This window comes from Natator depressus, chromosome 7 (genome assembly GCF_965152275.1).
Source record: "Natator depressus isolate rNatDep1 chromosome 7, rNatDep2.hap1, whole genome shotgun sequence".
Lineage (NCBI taxonomy): Eukaryota > Metazoa > Chordata > Testudines > Cheloniidae > Natator > Natator depressus.
This window is the reverse complement of record NC_134240.1, coordinates 30,107,476-30,126,072: the sequence shown is the minus strand read 5'-3', so window position 1 is coordinate 30,126,072 and position 18,597 is coordinate 30,107,476. Positions and strand designations below refer to the sequence as shown.

At 52.9% G+C, this 18,597-nt stretch overlaps 2 protein-coding genes across 5 annotated transcripts in view; one reads left to right on the top strand and one right to left on the bottom strand.

Annotated features, from left to right (window-relative positions):
• Positions 1–934: 934 nt before the first annotated feature.
• On the bottom strand, positions 935–6,861 carry C7H11orf86 (chromosome 7 C11orf86 homolog). The gene is made up of 2 exons (XM_074959730.1): positions 5,778–6,861; positions 935–2,634 (listed from the first exon to the last, which is right to left on the bottom strand). Exons 1-2 carry the CDS (start codon positions 6,102–6,104, stop codon positions 2,515–2,517), a joined length of 447 nt encoding a protein of 148 aa, XP_074815831.1. The 5' UTR covers positions 6,105–6,861; the 3' UTR covers positions 935–2,514.
• A 3,496-nt stretch (positions 6,862–10,357) lies between these two features.
• PC (pyruvate carboxylase) overlaps positions 10,358–18,597 on the top strand; it is a 230,986-nt gene continuing 222,746 nt past the window's right edge. For all 4 annotated transcript variants that reach the window (XM_074957840.1, XM_074957842.1, XM_074957841.1 and 1 more), the window contains exon 1: positions 10,358–10,437. The gene's annotated coding sequence lies outside the window, so the exon portion shown is untranslated. The remainder of the gene's footprint in view (positions 10,438–18,597) is intronic.

Below are 18,597 nucleotides of genomic sequence, written 5' to 3'. Positions count from 1 at the left end.
ATAAACAAAACTACCCCCAGAATAGACCTGACTCGTATCTCGCATTTCTTCTACAAAACTCTGATTGTTTGTGAACTGCTCAGGCCAAAGAGGAAACAATCCGTGTATAATTTGTAGCAGCGGGTGATGGTTGGAGACTCTGGCTTTTCCCCTCGCCCCCAGGGGCCTGACTGGTACAAGGCAAACAGCTCCCAATGTGGCTTGGGGAAGATTTCCATGGTGCAACGCTCCTACTGTGTTAGCGCCTTTCCAGAGCTCGCCACCCTTGGGCTGACAGCCCTGAGTGGTGGACTTTGGCTCTGTGGGAGTTGTGTTACTTACAACTTGCTCTCAGTTATATAACACAGTGCACTTTCCCACCTGCGGACTTCACAGCAATGGTACATATCATTAATGGGGGGGCAAACGGGAAGGAAAGCTGGGAGTCCTGCCTTCCAATTCTTTTTTTTCTAACCAGCCCATCCTCTCTGAGAGCCCAGCCTCTCTCAGATTCAGGAACCTAACCCAGGAGTCCCAACTCCCAGCTTCCCCATTCTAACCACCAGACCCCACTCCTTTGCTAATCACAGGGATCGAACCCAGGTGTCCTGGCCCCCAATTCCTGCTTGTATCCACTTGACCCCTCCCACCACCTCCTACTCTGAAATAAAACCTGAGAGTTCTGACTCTCAGCTTCCCTGCTCTAATCATTGGACACCACTTCTCTCCTAGATCCAAGCAGAGAACCCAGGAGTCCTGGCTCCTGGTCACGTGGCCTGGGCTGAGGAGTGTTCTGCCTTCTTTGGGCCCCTGGCTCAGTGTGTGGGGGATCTCAGTTGGACAGTGGTGATGGCCCAGTGCCACCTCAGCCCCGCTGCCCCATCCCTCTAACCTAGTTCATGGCAGAAGGGGCCACATCTGGGGTGGCAATGAAAGCAGGCTCAGGTGCCGTGGTGGGGTTTCAGGGTTTACTAGCGCAGGGTGTGCAGCACATCAGGTTACAAGGACCGTTCATACAATGCTGAAAACATGGCAACCCTTCATTCCACCAGGGCCACAGACCCCTGGGATACTCAGCGTGGTGCTTTGTCCCCCTCTAGTGGTGGCTGGGCCACATACACAGGTTGAGGAGCCTGGCAGAGCCCTGGCTTTTAGCTCAGGCAGGAGAGGCTCGTTCATTTAGATCCAGAGGGCACTGGTTCGGTCCCCGTTACTGAAGAGCTGCCAGGGGGCAACTTGTATCCCCCCTGCTAGCAAGAGCACTTGACCCCCAAGTGTGTGGGCCTGGGGTGGCCAGATAGAATCACTACTTTGCCTGCCATCAAGCACTCTTTGCCTTGTCTGCACTGGGCAGGGCCTCTCTGGGCCTGGCACTGGGAAGGGGGCCCACTAAGGAGTCCTGGTGGCTCTGCCCAGTGAAAAATCAACCCCCTTGAAAAATCACTGTTTCCTTCCCCTCCACGCAGGAGATAGTCTGAGTCCCTTAGCGCCATGCTCCTGTGGCGGGGCCTGCCAGGTTGGATTGCTGTGTTAGGGCAGGTTAACGTGGGGTGGAGATAATACGGGGAGACCCTGTGAGTCGGAGACTATTTACAGTGTGGGCTGTACACCCCCTCCCTCGTGGTTGCTGACATGCAGGGAAACACTGCCTGGGCATTACAGCTCCGGCTAGGTGAGCACCAAAAAGGCTGGGGAGTGGCACTGACGGTTGTGGGTTTGGAGGGGGGCCTAGTGGGAGAAACATAGTTGGAGCTGAGATTTCTGTTCCCAGGTTACCAGCGAGGGGACTGGGAACTTGGACCCTAGCCAGCCTGGCCCATGGGAGAGAAACCTAGAGAGATAGGTACGTACGAAGGTAGGGAGGAGGATGCATGTGCAGGCAGATAGAGAGATATATGGGTACAGATAGATAGAGGTGTATGGGGATGGATGGATAGACAGACGTGTGTGGGGATAGGCAAACGGGTGTCTATGGGGATGGATAGGTGTATGGGGGATAGATAGGTTGTATATGGGGATAGACAGACATGTCTATGGGGATGGATGGCTAGACAGGTGTATATGGGGATAGAAAGCTGGGTGTCTGTGGGGATGGATGACTGGATAGGTGTATGTGGGGATAGATAGAAGGGTGTCTGTGGGGATGGATGGATAGCTAGCTAAGTGTATATAAGGGAAGACAGAGAGGTGTCTGTGGGGGTGGATGGATAGATAGCTAAGTGTATATAAGGGCAGACAGAGAGGTGTATATGGGGATAGGCGGGGGTGTCTGTGGGGATGGATGGATAGCTAAGTGTATATGAGGGCAGACAGAGAGGTGTATACGGGGATGGATGGATGATGGATCAGTGGGGGGGGACAGATCGACTGATCTGGATCTGGATGGGTGGCCCAGGCCCATCTCTAGTTGTTATAAAAAAGCAACCCGTGCCCAATGCAGCCAATATGCAGATCAGTGGCTGATGCTGCTCTAGGAAGTTCATGTCTCTGGGACTGGCCGAGCTGCCCAGAGTCATTGTCTCTTCTTCTGGTTCCTCAACATGTTCTCACTGGTGACGGGGTGGCCTCGGAGGGGGGAGCTGGGCGGCTCAGCGTCACGCTGTACAGGTTAGCCACGAAGGTCTCCCAGCCTCTGCGGAGGGCTCGGTCCACCTGCTGGAGGGTAGAGAACGGGGTGAAAGGCCAAGGAAGGGTGTGCTCTGATGGGACCTCTCCATGATTTGCCTCCTCCACGGCCCCAAGGCAGACGCAAAGGCCATGACAACAGGTATCAAGTGGGGCTGGCCTAGGGGCTGCCCGCCGGAAGCTGGGGACAAAGTCACAGCTGGGATTCCAGCAGGCTGTAGGCTGAGATTCCCCTGGCTGAGCTGAGAACTGCTTCTGTTGAGACAGGCTGGGTGAATCGGTACCCATCAAGCCAGGGGACTGGCTGCCTCAGGGTGTTGGGAATGGGGACGCTGGCTCCCATCTGACTCTCATCTGGCTCCCCTCAGGGCAGGGGAACTGGCTGGGGCAGGGGGTCAGATACAGGACCTTCCCCTCTAGGGAAAGGCTCCAATCCAGCCTGTCACCGGGTGCTAGGCCCCTTAAGAGGGAATGAGTACAGGCCCCTGTGACTAATTAGATGCTTCCCAGCAGGGACAGTTTAGCAGCTCACCTAATTCTACCTGGGGCCAGCTCAGTTAGTGATCAGTCCCAGCTGAGGAGGGGCTGGAAGCTTCTAATAAAATGCTCTCTGCAGGCCTATCTTAGGGGTGGGGCTGTGCGAACTCCTAGATGGGGGAAGCAGGGGCAAACTGCTGGGTGATTACTGGCAGCGGAGAAGTGCTATTGAGCAATGAAAGGCTCAGGGGATTGGCCCTGGAGGCCCCTGAGCTAAGGGACAGGATCCTGGGGAAGCCCAAGGTGGAATTACAGATAGGAGCCCAGTGGGGTGGACGCTAAATACCTGGGACTGATGAGAAACCCCACAACTGGGAAGGCTGTTTAAGCTTCATTTTTGGGGGAACCCTGGGGAATCTGTGAGATGGGATAAGGATTGGGCTTGATGGTGAAGGACAAGAGTCCTGGGAAAACCTATGAACAGTGACATCTGGACCTATATTTAAGACTATGGTGGGGTGGGTCTAGAGCTTGTATGTACCTAACGGAGCCCTCAGCAAGGGTGGCTTGTCACTGCAAGCGTCTGTGGCGCGATTGGCAGGACCCAGCTGTGAGGAGGCCTCAACCTTTTATGTGCCCGAAGGGGGAGCAGGTTTGGGTCTGAGGCATGGTGAAGGGGCTGTGGCCTTTTCCCCTCTAGGGGGTTCTCAGCCCAGTCAGGAGTTGGGTTACACCTCTGAGCTTCCTGCCCTGTTATAATCCCAAATATCCCGTGAGCAGTGGCTGATCCCTAGGCTACTGGCCATCTTGAGGCTGATGGGCCTGGCTCACCCATTTCACCAGGCCCCTGTTCCCTGAGGCTTTGAGATAACAAAGGTATTAAACCTCCAAGAGGTTTAAGCACCTCAGGGCAGTGACTACTGCTTGGTTCTAGTTTAGTACGGCATCTAGGGCCAATGAGACCCTGGTCTGGAGGTGCCACCCCAATACAGCTAGTGAGGAGTGTGTGAGAAATAGGGAGGGGATTTCTAGGCACTATTGTGATCAAAACACTCCCTAATAAGAACCAGAAGGCTTATGCACCATGTGATATCTTAGGGGGCTCTATCTTGTAAATCCCTGTTCAAAGAACCCATAGCTGTAGTGCTAATTCTAGCCAAGGCCCCCATGAGGCATGGCCATTTTTTCAAGACCATTTGAGTCAGCTGATGGATTTTAGAGAACTTACAAAAACCACATGTTAAGCAGAAAGCAAGTCTCAACTTGAACTATAGAGGGCTGCCCTTTGCTAAGGGGCGGTTCTGTTACAGATGCCTGGGAGCTAGTCAACAAAACATTCTTGACCCAAAAATGCTGATTAGTTTAAATCAAACCTGTTTGTGAAAAGGATCGGTTTGATTAATTTCCTGACTTGATAAAACATTGGGGGCGGAGGGGCCTGGAATGTCCTGTCTTGATATTTGTTCAACAAACTTCTGATATTTTGGTTTGAAGCCATTTTTTCTTTGACATTTAACTTCGTTTAGACTTTAATACTGAAATGTTTTGTTTCAATGGATCGGACTCAAAACTGTTTTCAATTGGGTTCACCAACTTTCTGGTGTGGGTTTGGGCGGGGGGGGGAAGAGCTTTTGAAATCTCAAATTGTCATAGGATGGGACAACCATTTCCCACCCAGTCCTGCTTAGAAGGCTATTTTTCTTTCCTCCTTCCCCCCCATCCCCTGAAGCGGGATAAATTCTCCCCATTTCCAAAGGCTTAACAGCACCCCACCACTGTCTGGCTTGTGGGGGCAACCAGGGAGGGAAACAGGCAGGCTGGCTGCGGGGAAGGAGAGGAATAGACCTTCCCCTCCAGGGGGTGCTGGCTCTGATCTGGCCCCAGACTTGGGGGAGACCATCTCACACCACCATTACCTGAGGGTCTCTCAACCCTTAGTTATCTTCACAACGGTGCTAGCAAGGCAGGGCAAGGCTACTGTCATCAGCCTCTGACTCAGTTTCCCCAACTGTATAACTAAAACTTGTCTAAGTTGGGTGGTGGACCAGGGAATTTAACCCAGTCTGAGTTGCTGGCTAACACCCAGAGCACCTTTCCTCTCCATGGATAAAGGGTTAACAGAGGTCTAAATAAATGGGTAGAGCCTGACAGATCAAAAGGCTTATAACAATGTATAATGCCCTCTTCTGGCAGGGTTTATAACTTCATGCCTTTTACACACTTGCATCATCAGCTGTCATGTATTAACTCTTTAGAAACCGAACCCTAGCATAAACCATTAACAGCCTTCCAGGGGGTGGGGGCCTGCAGATTCCTCTGCCACCAACCATGAGAGGGCAGTAAAAAAATTAGCACCCCTTGAGGTGAGGGGTAGAAAATACCACTGCTAGAAGAGAGTGGAGCTGGGGGTTGGTAAAGGCAGAGGGGGTAATGACATCACAGGATCAGAGGGGAGGAAGATGGGTTAGGACTGGAGATGGGTACAGGGGGTAACTGGGTCAGGTGTGGAAGGGTGTAAGGAAGGGGCAGAAAATGCCACCACTGGAGGAGATTGGAAGGAGGGGCATCAGAGGGAATGCTGGGAAAAATCTAGGCTGGGATGGGGTTGGTGGGAAGGCCAGGAAAACATTGGGTGCTCCCATCAGTGCACCCCCAAACCCAACCCATGTCACCCTCCTGGGTTTCCAAGCTGTTACCTTCTTGCACTGCTTCATCCTGTGAGAGCCCTTGCTCTGAGCCTCTCCAATCAGCAGCTCCCCATCATCGGGGCTTAGTGAGTGCGGCATCTCCCCTGGGGTGAGGGTCCTCTCAGCTGGGGGCTCTTCCACCCCACTCTTCCACCCCCTCAGGCTCACAGCTCTCCCCTTTCCCCTCTGCTTAGACTTGTCCGAGCTCTCTGTCTTGTCCCCCCAAACGTGGGGCAGGGTGGTGTCCTCCAGCCGGCCGTAGGTGGAATCCAGGAGGCTGGGGGATTTGGGGGTACGGAGGGAGTACGCTCTCCGGAAGCTCCTGCCATGGGCCATCTCTGGAGTGGGAGTGGTCTGATCCGGAGCTGGCACCGAGTCTGATCCTGTCTCTGCTGACCCGCAGAGGCCAGATGCTTCTCCTGTCCTGGCCAGATCCCCAAGGGCAAGTGGCTCTAGCTTCCCTTTTTTGCTCTGGCTGATTCACCCGTTGCTGATTCACCCCTGTGGGTGCCACCCCATCCAATCAGGCCTCTTACGGAAATTCCCCTTCCCCCTCCAGTCCCACGGGGCCAAAGGTCCCTGCTCTGGCTGCCTTATCACAAAGTTCTCTCCCCCCTGCAAATCTCAGCCCCTGGGGTCAAAGGTAGGTGCTGCTACTCCTCAAAAGTCCCTCCACCTTGCCCGTGGGGTCACATGTTGCTGCTGTAGCAGCAGCCAATGAAGGTCTAATGGGCAGAGAGCAGGAACAGTGTCAGCAGCGTAGAGCCCCCGGCCTGGATCCTGATGCCTTATTGCTGCAGCTGGCTGGTCTGGTAATCTCTGGGCAGTGCCTGGCACATGGGGTCCTGGCATCTGACTGGGGCTCCTTGGTGCCACCCCAGTGACCTTAGGCAAGTCATGTTCCTTCTTTGTGCCTTGGCTTCCTCAGCTGTCACATAGGGGTAATTATACTGACGGCCTCAGTAAAGTGCTTTGAAAGCGCTGGGTAAGTGCTTTCAAGGTGCCATAATCAGACCCTGTCTGGGCTGGGAAGAAAACTGGAGTCCAGATCCAAACCTCCCTTCAAAATTTTCAGGCATCAGGCCCCTAACCTCCCAGATTGGTGCAGGGAGGCTCAGAGCAGCTGTCGCTGGGGCTGACTGCTCCTGAGGGAGGGACATGAAGCAAAAGGGGGAAACTGAAGCTGCAGAGTAAGGGGCATCTAGCGGGCTGTGTAACTGGAGACCCCTGTCTCTCCCAGTCCCAACATCTCTTAGCCCTGGTTTCCTAGCTGCTCCTATCTCCGCTGCTCTCAAATCCCAATTTCTCCCAGTCCCTTCTGAGGGAAGGGTGAGGTGGGAGGTCAGCATTTCAGAGGGTAAATATTAGAGCCCTGCGGGATGCTGCTGCACCCCTGGGAAGGGAACTAGACAGAAAGGGATGCTCCTGGCGCAGGGAGAAATGGGCACCAGGGCAACTCCAGGCTGGGGCTGGGGGAGCTGGGTGCCTGAAGGAAGCTGGTTGTGACACTGACTGTGAGTCTAGCCCATGAGAGGCTGGCGAGGGGGGGAGAGAAGGGGGACCTGGTGACTGTGTGGGATGGGGGTGGGGCTGGTCCTTTGACACAGAACCAGCTGACTGTGTGCTCATGGGCCATGGGGACTAGCCTGTCACAGGGTGCCTGTGGAAAATGGAGCATGAGCCTGCTCCCACCCGCCCAAACCACTTCCCTCTCTATCTGCTGGCCAGGCCCTGGGCTTCCACTGCACTAAGATCCCAGCTGCTCCCCATATCCTATTGCTCTCATACCCCAGTCGATCCCATCTCCCAGTCCAGCAGCTCCCAGGTACATGACTGGCAAGACCCTGGTAAGCCCCTGCGGCATCCCTCCCCCAACACACATCAGAGTCTATGGGCACATGCCCAGAGCTGTTTTAACATCATAGAATATCAGGGTTGGAAGGGACCTCAGGAGGTCATTTAGTCCAACCCCCTGCTCAAAGCAGGACCAATCCCCAATTTTTGCCCCAGATCCCTAAATGGCCCCCTCAAAGATTGAACTCACAACCCTGGGTTTAGCAAGCCAATGCTCAAACCACTGAGCTAACCCCCCCCCGCCATCGACACGTTGCTTAAAAAAAGCAGCACGGCGGGAGAGATCAAGAAACTGCTACCCTTGCTTCCTGCACCTTGGCTCTCAGGGACAGCAGCAGCACAGTTGGCCCAATGGCTAGGACTCAGGACACATGGGTTCTATTCCCACCACTGACCTGCTGGGTGACCATGAGTAAGACCCTTCCCTACTCTGCACCTGTTTCTCCTCCCACCCTTTGCCTATTTAGACTGAGCTCTGTGAGGCAGGGACTGTGTGTCTGTGCAGCGCCTGGTACGATAGGGCCCCTAATCCTGGCTTGAGATTTGTGCAGCTCCCAACACAACAGGGGCCCTCGTGGCAGGTAGGGTCTGTGCAGTGCCTGATCAACAGGGGCCTTGATCTCAGCTGGGGTCTGTGCAATATGGGACCTGATCTGAGCTAGGCCTGTCTGTACAGTGCCTGTTATGATGCTGTAATATAAATACAGTACTTACTAAGGATTAAATCTGCTCCAGTGCTTGCATCATTGGTGCAGCAGGAATGGAAAGCAGTCTCTCTTGTTCACATCTATAACTCATACAGTGGAATAACATCTTGAGTCCTGAATAAATGGTCCCACTGGGAAAGCAACTCCCGCCGCCCCGCCCCCCCCAAGCGAGTTGATGCAGCCGTGTCCCCATGCTGCTGCTTCTTGTGTGTGACTCCTGAGTATTTGTAAATACTCCGTGGAGAATCAGATCTCTGATGGTGCTGAAAAGGGGAGCAGCAAATGCGTGGAAAGGGAGCCCTGCCCCGCAGAGGGTGCTGGGGAGATCAGAGCTTCTCTTTCTGGTGTTTAATTGCAGTGACCTCTGGGGCTACAGTCCAGAAAGAGACCCTCAGTGGAGCTGTGTTGTAAGGGGAAGAGCTTGGCTATACGTCCCTCTCCAAAAGGCAGTACTATAAAGTGCATAGCACCCTCTACTGCTGCACTGGGGCACGGGCGGCCGCACTGACTGTGAGGGGAGTGTGCCCCCTGCTGAGCATCATTCTGGGGACAGCACTGATTTACAAGGGTGAGCATCCCTTGCTGAGCTCTAATCCTCTGTTTCCTGCAGCAGCAGGGTTTTCTGTAGGCCTTGACCCCCATTAGCTTTGCAAGCCATCTTGAGCTCAACCTGCCTACGGAGAGAGGACTGTGCCATGCTAACACCTTTCAGGGAGGAGCTGTAAAAGCACAAACTGCAGAGCTGCAGAAAATAGGCACAGAGATGATGCATCTATTTGCACTGCTGCAGTGCTCCCAGCAGGGATTGCTGCCTGGGATGATCCCCTCAGCATCTCCTTTCTCTTTTCCACGTGCTGGTTCATTTCCATCACCCACTCCAGGTTTATGATGTGTGGAGGAGCAGCTACCAATAATGCCATCCCTTTGTCATCTCCCAGTCACCTTGCAGCAGAAGGGCTCACCAGCAGGGCCTTGATCCTAAGGACACGTATGTGTGAGAGGGAGAGTGCAAGGGTGGCGTGGGGTGAGCTGGGACAGAGAAATGCGGGTGGATGGAATCAGAACAAGTCCCCCGTGCATTATAAGCCCTAGGCTAGGCACAGTGAAGGTGGATTCCCCCAGGATCAGAGTCAGAGAGCTCTCCCCTGCCCTGATTATATTAGGCAGGTCACCTTGGGTTCTTTTGCCTGCCTCGCAGGAGCCACTTCACCGTCCCCAGAGCGCCGGAGTCCTGCGGTGATGATAGGGCCCTGGCGCAGCGGCCTTGCAACGTGGAAGGTGGGAAGCCCGAGAGGGCAGCCCAGGGTATGTCAGGGGGGCGGTGCTGGGGGCACAGTCCTCCCCCCTCCGCCTGTTGCAGCCTGACGCCGCTCGCTGTTTGGCTGTTAGCGACCCTGGGGAGGGGGATTGTCCCGCCCCGCCCCTAAGGGGCGCCCCAGCCAGCGTGCAGCCTCGAGCAGGGTCCCCTGCAGCCGCCGCCCTGCCCGCCCACAGCGCCCAGGCACTGTCCCCACACTCGTTCAGCACGCGCCTCACCTCCCCAGCTGAGGGGCCCGTCTTACGGTCACGTGCTCCCGGCTTGGCTGGCAGAATGAATGACTCGGCTCCGCCCTCTACGTTGGGGCCCGCCCCTTCTTTCCGCCAACCAATTGCGGCAGGAGAGGTCTTAGTCGGACGGCCAATGGCCGTTCTTAGGTGGAGGCGGGTTCACTATGGTGCAGCCACGTCCACCCTTTGGGCGGGGCTCTGGGACGCCGATTGACATTTACATTGTCCAATAGAAAAAAGGAATGAGAGATGCTGGCCAATGCCAGGCATCGGATCCCAGGGGCGGCCAATAGAGAGGTGTTCAAGTCACTGGGGGGAGGGTTGGCGCCAGGCTTGAACCGGTGAGTGACAGGTCCGCTCGGCCACAGATCGGGCTCTGGGGGCGCGACCGAGGGGAGATGGGGGTGTGGCAAAAGCGACCAATGGGAGGTGGCTTCGTAATGGAACAGCCAATGAGAAGCCAGGTGGGCGGGGTAGGCTGAGAGGGGGCGGAGGCGTCTGAGGAAGTTGCGGTGGCTGGTATCTGACAGCTGGGGAGCAAGTGGCTGACGCGCCGTATGGTAAGAAGGACCCGCTGGGACAGGGCGGGCTGGGGCCCCGGCACCCCCATATGGACCAGCCCCTCCCCCCGCATCGGCCAGGGCTGGACCCCCTCTCCCCCGTATGGACCAGCGCCTCCGCCCTCCGCGGACCAGGGCTGGACCTCACCCCCTCGCATATGGACCAGCCCCTCCGCCCTCCACGTACCAGGGCTGGACCTCACCCCCTCGCACATGGACCAGCCCCTCCCACTTCATAGACCAGGGCTGGACACCCCCTCCCCCATATGGACCAGCCCCTCCGCTCTGCATGGACCAGGGCTGGACCGACCCCCTCCCCCTCATGGACCAGCCCCTCCCACTTCATAGACCATGGCTTGTGCCCCCCTCCCTTGTATGGACCAGTTCCTGCCCCCTGTAGGGACCAGGGCTGGACACCCCCCTCCCCTTGCATATGAATCAGCCTTTCCTCTCTCCGTATGGACTATCCCTGTATATAGACTATTTCCTTCCCCTATAGACTGGGCTTTATTGTCTTGTATGGATCAGGGCTGCACCTCCAGAATTTGGACCAGCCCCTCCTCCCCTCCTGCATAGACCAGGGATGAACTCTCTCCATCCCCTGTATTGACCAGGACTGGGCTCCCTCCCATATGAACCTCTTCTGCTCCTTCCCCATGGACCAAGTTGTACGGTCCCATATTGACCAGGGCTAGGCCTCTCCTCACTGTATATTCCAGTTGCTCCCCATCCTGTATAGACTGGGCTTTATTGCATGTTATGGACCAGTTCCTCCCTCCCTTCCCCATATGGATTAGGTTGAATCCCCTCATATGCACCAGTGCTGGACTCTCCCTCCTCCTTGTTTGGTCCAGTCTTCTTAACCAGGCTGTATCACCTGTATGGACCACACCTGTCAAGGACTGGGCTGGGCTCCACCATCCCTAGCATGTACTAGGTTGTATGGCTCCATATGGACTAGTCCCTTCTCTGTATTGACCAGATTCCCTTGTCATCCTTGTATGGACTGGGCTGAATTACCACATGTGTACCAGTGACTGAACTGCAACGCTTTGCTGATATGGACCTTTCTTGGGGACTGGCCTGGATTACTACCCTTATGGATCTGCTCCTCCCCCCGTTACAAACCAGTCTGAGGCCTTCACACTCATGTGTGGACTGGATTGTATTGTCCTATATGGGACAGTCCCTGGCAGGGGCTGAGTTGGGCTTCCTATGGAATGCCAGGCTTTCAGACTAGTCCATGCTTCTTTTGGGGACTAGCCTGTATCATGCCATATGGACCAGTCTATGTCAGGAAGTGAGCTGTGTCTCCTCAGACTAGTCCATATTAGGGGTCCTGACATCTTCAGGGGACTGATTTGGGCTTCCCTGTGTATCCCCAGTGCTGTATTGCTCTATCTGGACCAGTCCCAGCTGTCCCATACAAACCCACCTCCTTTCTACCCACTGTGGGGTCTCCCTAATACAGACCACTCCAATGCATAAATTTCCTTCTCAGGGAACCATCTTAGGGCACTTTGCTGCGTGGCCCATATGGACCAGTCCCAGATGCCCAATACAAACCTTTCTCTCTTCTCCTCCCATAGGCTTTGGACCTGACCGCCCTAATGCCCTTTGGGGCACTGTGTGGCAAGGAGCATTGTGGGAGTTTGGTCTGTATCTCCTTTCCCTCACATTATGAACTTGTTTCTATCTTCCAGTAGGGACTAGAGCAACCTCTGGTGGGAATTGGCTTAGTTCCCACTCTCATAAATTACACTTCCCTTAGAAAATAGAGAAGTTTGTGGCCCAGGTTCCCTTCCCCAATTGAGATTGGTCTGTAACTCTGTGATAGGGACCCAGACTTAGATTTTGTACCCCTTAATATGGACTAGTATCGATCTCTTGGTGTAGACCTGTCCTTGGCCTTCTGACACCGCGGAGCAATTCCATCTCTCTGGATTGAGTACTCTGTGTCCTCATAATATGGAGTCATCCGTAGGTCTTGTTGCCTCAATATGGACCAGTCTGTATTCCTCAATATGGACTGGGTGTGGGTCTTCTGCTGTTGTAATGAGAGGGGACAGACTGGGCTATACTGGGAAGGATGGACAAGTCTGTGGTATTTGGGTAATGCGCTGTGTTGGGAAAATGGGGCTGTGGTGTGTAGTGTATAGGACCTGCACTAGTCTCTATTGGGGTGGCACAGTTCGTAGTGCAGGGGCGGGGTTAATTCGTCTGTATTGCTGTAAGCTTGAAGGCTTAATATATAATAATAAGGGTATACCAGTACAGGACTCTGCCTCGGGAAGAGGGTGTGTGGGTTATATCATCCCATACCCATTGGCATACCCAACTAGACAAGCAGGCATGGTTTTCTTTTAGGGCATCTTTGTGAGGGCTTGGGGATACAGAGTGGGCAGAGTTAAGGTTAATTACCAACAAAGCTTTCACCTGCAGCATTCCTGAGTGTGTAGCCCTTTAGGGCTGTCTTTGTACACGTGTGATGCGATCTCAGCCATAACTCTCAAGTTAGTGAAGATTCATTGCCCGGTAATTATCACTCCAGGGTTGCTGGTGCCACACCAATCATCTGTTTCGATTGCAGACATGGACATCTTGAAAGATCTCTTGTGATGTGCTGCCTGGCAGCCTTGGATTGGTCTCTCCTCACAACCCCCATGATACAGACCATTCTCCCCAACGGGACCCCTTCTCTGATCCCATGGACCACTCAGAATGGTTGAGACCATTGATCATACTGGTTGTGTCCTCTTTCAGGTACTGGTCTGTAATGGGAAGGGAGGTAGGGTCTGGAAGTGGCCTTCAGGTTTGTAAGGGAGCCTAGTGCTGGTATGTATTGGGAGGGCGTCATCTCTACGGCCCTGTTTTCTGTGCTAACTTCTGTGTGTAGGGGCATGATGTGTCTGGCTTTCTGCTCTGTGATTGGAGCTCAGGGTCTGATTTGGGTATCGGCAAATGGGGAGGGACATAATGGGATGAGGGGAAAAGATGTACCACTACAGTGGGAAAACTGATCCGTCTATTGAGACAGGAGGGCATGGTTTGTAGTGGGGCTCATGATGGCCATCAGCTGGGTGGGCTTGTGGGCCTGGTTCTCACAGTGGTCTCTAACTGGAGAGGATGCAGCTGTCTGAGCGGATGTGGGGAAGACTGGATCTGCCCCCCGTGATGGAGATTTAGCTCATGGGGCAAGGTCTCTGTGTTTAGCTCTGAAGTTGGCAGCTTAGCGCTGTGTGAATGGAGCATTGCTCCCGCGTGTTGAAGTCGCTGGAGCATGTTCTTACTGATCTTCCTGCTGTAACATGTTGTTACGAATTAGTATAAGGGCAGCAACTGAAGGTCCCAGACAAGATCCGTGGAGGGTCCTATTGTGCTGGGTGTTGCACAGACCCCTCAGCCAAGATGGGGGTCCTGTTGGACCGGGTGCTGCATGGCCCTCCATCAGGCTAGGCACCCCACCAGCACATAGCAAAAGACAGTCTCTGCCCTGAAGAGACGCTCACAGTCTAAATAGACAAAGGGTAGGAGAGAAACTTGCCTGGGGTCACACAGCAGGTCAGTGGCAGAGCTGGGAAAAGAATCTAGGTCTCCTTAGTTCCAATCTAGCATACACCCCCCCCATCCCCAGATCATGCTGCTCCCCCACGAGCTCAGAATTGGATGGCATGGTGGGAAGAGCTCTCCTCACAATACAGCTTCCCCATTGCCTCTCTTGTGCCGAAATGTGGGGCTCCTTTTCAGCCCAGGACACGGATTGTCCTGCCTGCCTCTCATCGCTGTGTGCGCCCAGGTCCCACCCTGCCTAGCTGAGAGCTTTGTATCTTCCCCAGGAACTTTCTGCTCCTTGCAGTGCTGACTTGCACCATGCTGCCTTTCCTCCCAGACCGTTTCCCAGCTGCTTCCTTGCCTCTGAAACTGACAGCGGCTTTCTAACCTCAATCTTGCTGTGTCAGGGATTCGGGCTCTGAATGGAATGGGGCTGGGGGCACAGCCAGCTGCTGCAGACTTCAAATCTACAGGGGCATGTTTGACTTTAGTTCATGCGTCTTGTGTTATCCTCACAGACAATGCCCCCAGGCTTCAAGAGTAGTGCAGTTCTTAATGCTCAGACACATGTATATAACAATTTGAAGGTAACTGATGATAATAATTATACCCAGCTTTTCTATAGCACTTTTCATCAGTAGACATCAAAGTAGCTCACAAAGGAGGTCAGTAGCTCTAGCCCCATTTTACAAATGGGGAAACTGAGGCACGGGAAAGGGAAGTGACTTGCCCACAGTCACCCAACAGGCCAGTGGCAGAGCTGGGAACAGAATCCTGAATCCCAGTCCAGTGCTTTACCCACTAGACCACACGGCTGTTTCCTCTAGGCCCACTCCTACTTAAGAGGGAAATGAGGATCTGTACTCTCTCTTGCTCCTGGATTAAGACCTTTTTTTTTTTTTTTAACTAAGTTAATTTTCATTCAGTCAACTCAGTCCCTCAGATAAGGACTGAGAGAGCTCCCACCCTGCATGGTCTTCCAAAGAGACCTCCTTCATCTTCCAAAATGACCTCTGGCAAAACAGAAGTTGTGTTTTAAGATCTGATATTTTAAGCAGAAAAAGTGTTTGCAAAAAGATCCTTTCAGGCTGGATTGTAAAGAGAGAACAGATTTTATTTCCATAGTGGGCTTCATAGTTGTTACGACTAGAAGGGACCATTCTGATCATCTAGTCTGGCCTCCTGCAGAACACTAGGGCTGGCTGAAATTTTGTTGTCAAAACTTTTCTTTTTATTAATGGAGAAGTGAGTTTTTGGCTAGACATAATTTTTGTTTAAAATTGTCTGCTTCCCATGGAACACTGATTTTTTTTTTTTTTTTTGGTCACAAAGCCAAATGCCCCAAAACTAAAATGTTTTGATTTGGAAATGCAGCTGCAGTGTTTCATGGGAATTGTAGTTTGGTTTCCTCATGTCCCCATTCTCTGTTTGCTAGGCTCCCTGACTGGTTGTGGGCTCCCATGATACACTGCCTCCCCTTTTCAAGAAGAGACATTGTGCTGCATCACGGGAGATGTAGTCTGACCAAGAAACTCGGCCAAGAGAGGGGAAGGGGAGCATGAGGCAACTGAACTACATCTCCCAAGATGCACTGTGGCCAGGCATTACCAGGATCTATGTACCACATGCCTGCTGCAAGAGGGGAGACATACTCTGATCGGGGAGGCTGGCCTATAGAGGAGAATGGGAGCATGAGGCACCATTATGTGACTTTCAAATTAAATTATTTCTGGTTTTGGCTGATATTTTTTTGGTATCTAAATTTCAGTGTGTGTGAGAGGGATCCAAATGTTCAGTGGAAAATAATCCTATTATCCCACCAGCTCTGTATAACCCAGGGCAAAGAATCTGACCTGGTAGATTCTGTGTCAAACCCATAATGGAGTCTCCTTTAAGGCATAATGTGTCTGCAATTTCCCTGGCTTCAGGATCAGGACAGCTTATCCTGGCTGCAGGGATCACTGTAGAGCAGCGTATAGCGGCTGTGCCTGGTATGAAATAAAATGTCCCTCTCCCTTTACTGGCTTGCAATACAATGTAGCTTGTCTTCGGGAGGTGTCCGATGAAAGTTTTTTTTTTTTTTTTCAATCAAAGCCTAATTAGCTAATTATATAAACATTGATCAGTTAATGATTGTGGGGCAGCAGGATGTGTAAGCCCTCGAGTGTGGCTATTAAAGGATCATGCTAATAAATGATTTACCAGGGTAGTAATAGTTGGGAGAAATGGTAGTGATTTAATCTCTGAGGACATCTAGGTGTTGGCACTGTGACCAGTGCTGGGGCCCTCAGGACTCCTGGGTTCTGTTCCCAGCTCTGGAAGGAGGAGGTAGGTCTAGTAGTTAGAGGAGAGAATGGGCAGAATAAGGAGTCAGGAAGCCTGGTTTTTGTTCCCACATCCTTGAGGGGAGTGGGGATCAAGTGGGACTCCTGTGTTCTGTTCCCATGTGTGCCACCAACTTGCTATGTGACCGTGGGCATGGCCAGCCTGTGCCTTAGTTTCCCCATCTGTAAAAATATGGGATAAGGCCAATCTCACCCAGAGACTTTGCGGCTTCCTTCATGTCTGTAGAGTGCTTTGAGATCCAGGCACAGAGAGCCATAGGAGGATTACTCATCAGGTGTAATTTGAACTCTTCTAGATAGCCAGTAATCCTACCTGGTGCCTGCAGAGGTTGTGCTGCCTGATAGTGGAGTGCACTGGTATCAGTGCCGGCATCTGGAGTGCCAGCCAGCATGTGTGTTTTGGATCTTGGAGAGTGGGGCAGAATGCAGCACCATCCCCTGGGGGACAAAGGCCGTTGCCTCAGCAACGTTCTCCCATGCTAAGTTTGCTTCTATATTTGTGTCTTCCATGTGGTGGCCAAATGTCATCCTGAGCCACTGGACAACAACCTTGTAGCCCCCCTATGAAATTCCCCTCTTTTTTCCTTGGGATAACTTGGGGGTTTCTGTCATCAGTCGCTCTGCACTGGAGTGGGTAGAGAGGCAGTTAATCTCCCATCTTTGACTTCCAGGGTGAAGCCAGAGCAATTCTGAGCCAGGATCATAACAATCAGCTGATTTCGGAATCTGCTAATACAGCCCCTTGCACCTGGCACTGTGGAAGGGAGGATTTTAAGTGGAAGATATTTATAGGGGGGAGCAGTTTGCAGACAAGTGCGTACGGGGGAGCAATTGGCACATGCCAGATGGACATCTATAGGGGGAATACTTTGCAGGCACACACATGAGTATACGTATGCAGTGAGGAGCAGTGTGCAGGTGTGTGTGCGCGCACACAAATAGGGGGAGTGCTTTGCAGGCTAGGATGACTAGATGTCCCAATTTTATAGGGATAGTCCTGATATTCAGGGCTTTGTTTTATATAGGTGTCTATTACATCCACCCCCTGTCCCGATTTTTCATACTTGCTATCTTGTCACCTTATTGCAGGCACAGGTGTGTGCATAGGGGAGCAGTTTGCAGGTGCTCACATGAGAGTGCAGGGGGAGTGCTTTGCACACACGTGTAGGGGGAAGTACTTTGCAGGCACATATACAAGAGTGTGTGTGGGGGGGGGAGGGAGAATGGAGCATTCTGCAGGCAAACGTGCAGTCCCCATGTGCACTCTCTCATATGGGGGGAGCACTTTGCAATCACAAGTAACTTCTGCTGTGCTGCAAGCTGTCGCTGATCAGCTGAACCTTCTTGCCTTGGATTCCTCCACGGGGGACAGGTGCGAGGATTCCTCCTCCATGTCGGCATCGGGCTGCTTCTGCTGCATCGTTCCTTGTGTGAGAAGGGGCGGAGGACGAGATAATGTGTGGTGCAAAACACAGCTGGCTTTCAGAATTAAGCTCGCCGCTCAGTGGCGAAGGGGGTCAGAGGGTCACACACCAGCACAACTGCGAGCTGTACAACCCAGTAACAACGTGCAGTAAACAAAAATGGAAGGGACTCCATCTGCAAAGGCTGCTTTTGTGTTTCTCTGGCTGAGCGTTGTTGCAGTCGCTGTGCTGTGATTGCAAGCCCACTCACGCTGGGTGTTGCAGTCGCAGCTCCTGACTGCTTAAGAAGTCTGTCTGTCTTTCAGATATGACCACCCCCTCATCACTGTAGTATCTGCCAGTTATCCTGTCTGCCAGTTTGTCTCATCCACTTCTCTATTTACCTGGCCCATGTATTGCTGTAGTGCCTGGGAAACCTCCCGCTCCCCTTGAACATGTTTATAGACGCAGAGACTTTAAGGCCAGCAAGGACCATCATGATCATCTAGTCTGATCCCTTGCACATCACAGGCCACCCACGCCTGTAATAGACTCCTGACTTCTGGCTGAGTTACCGAAGTCCTCAAATCATGGTTTAAAGACTTTCAAGTTACAGAGAATTCACCATTTACTGTAGTTCAAACCAGCAAGTGACCCATGCCCCATCCTGCAGAGGAAGGTGAAAACCACCCAGGGTCTCTGCCAATCTGACCTGGGGGAAAATTCCTTCCCGACCCCAAATATGGTTAGGCCCTGAATATGTGGTTGAGACCCTTCAGCCAGACACCTGGGAAAAAATTCTCTGTAGTAACTCAGAGCCCTCCCCATCTAGTGTCCCATCTCTGGCGGTTGGAGATATT

Coding starts and splice junctions, on each gene's coding strand:
- C7H11orf86 (XM_074959730.1), bottom strand. CDS start 6,104: ATGGCCCATGGCAGGAGCTTCCGGAGAGCGTACTCCCTCCGTACCCCC. Junction 2,635..5,777: donor GGATGAAGCAGTGCAAGAAG/GTAACAGCTTGG, acceptor TCTACCCTCCAG/CAGGTGGACCGAGCCCTCCG.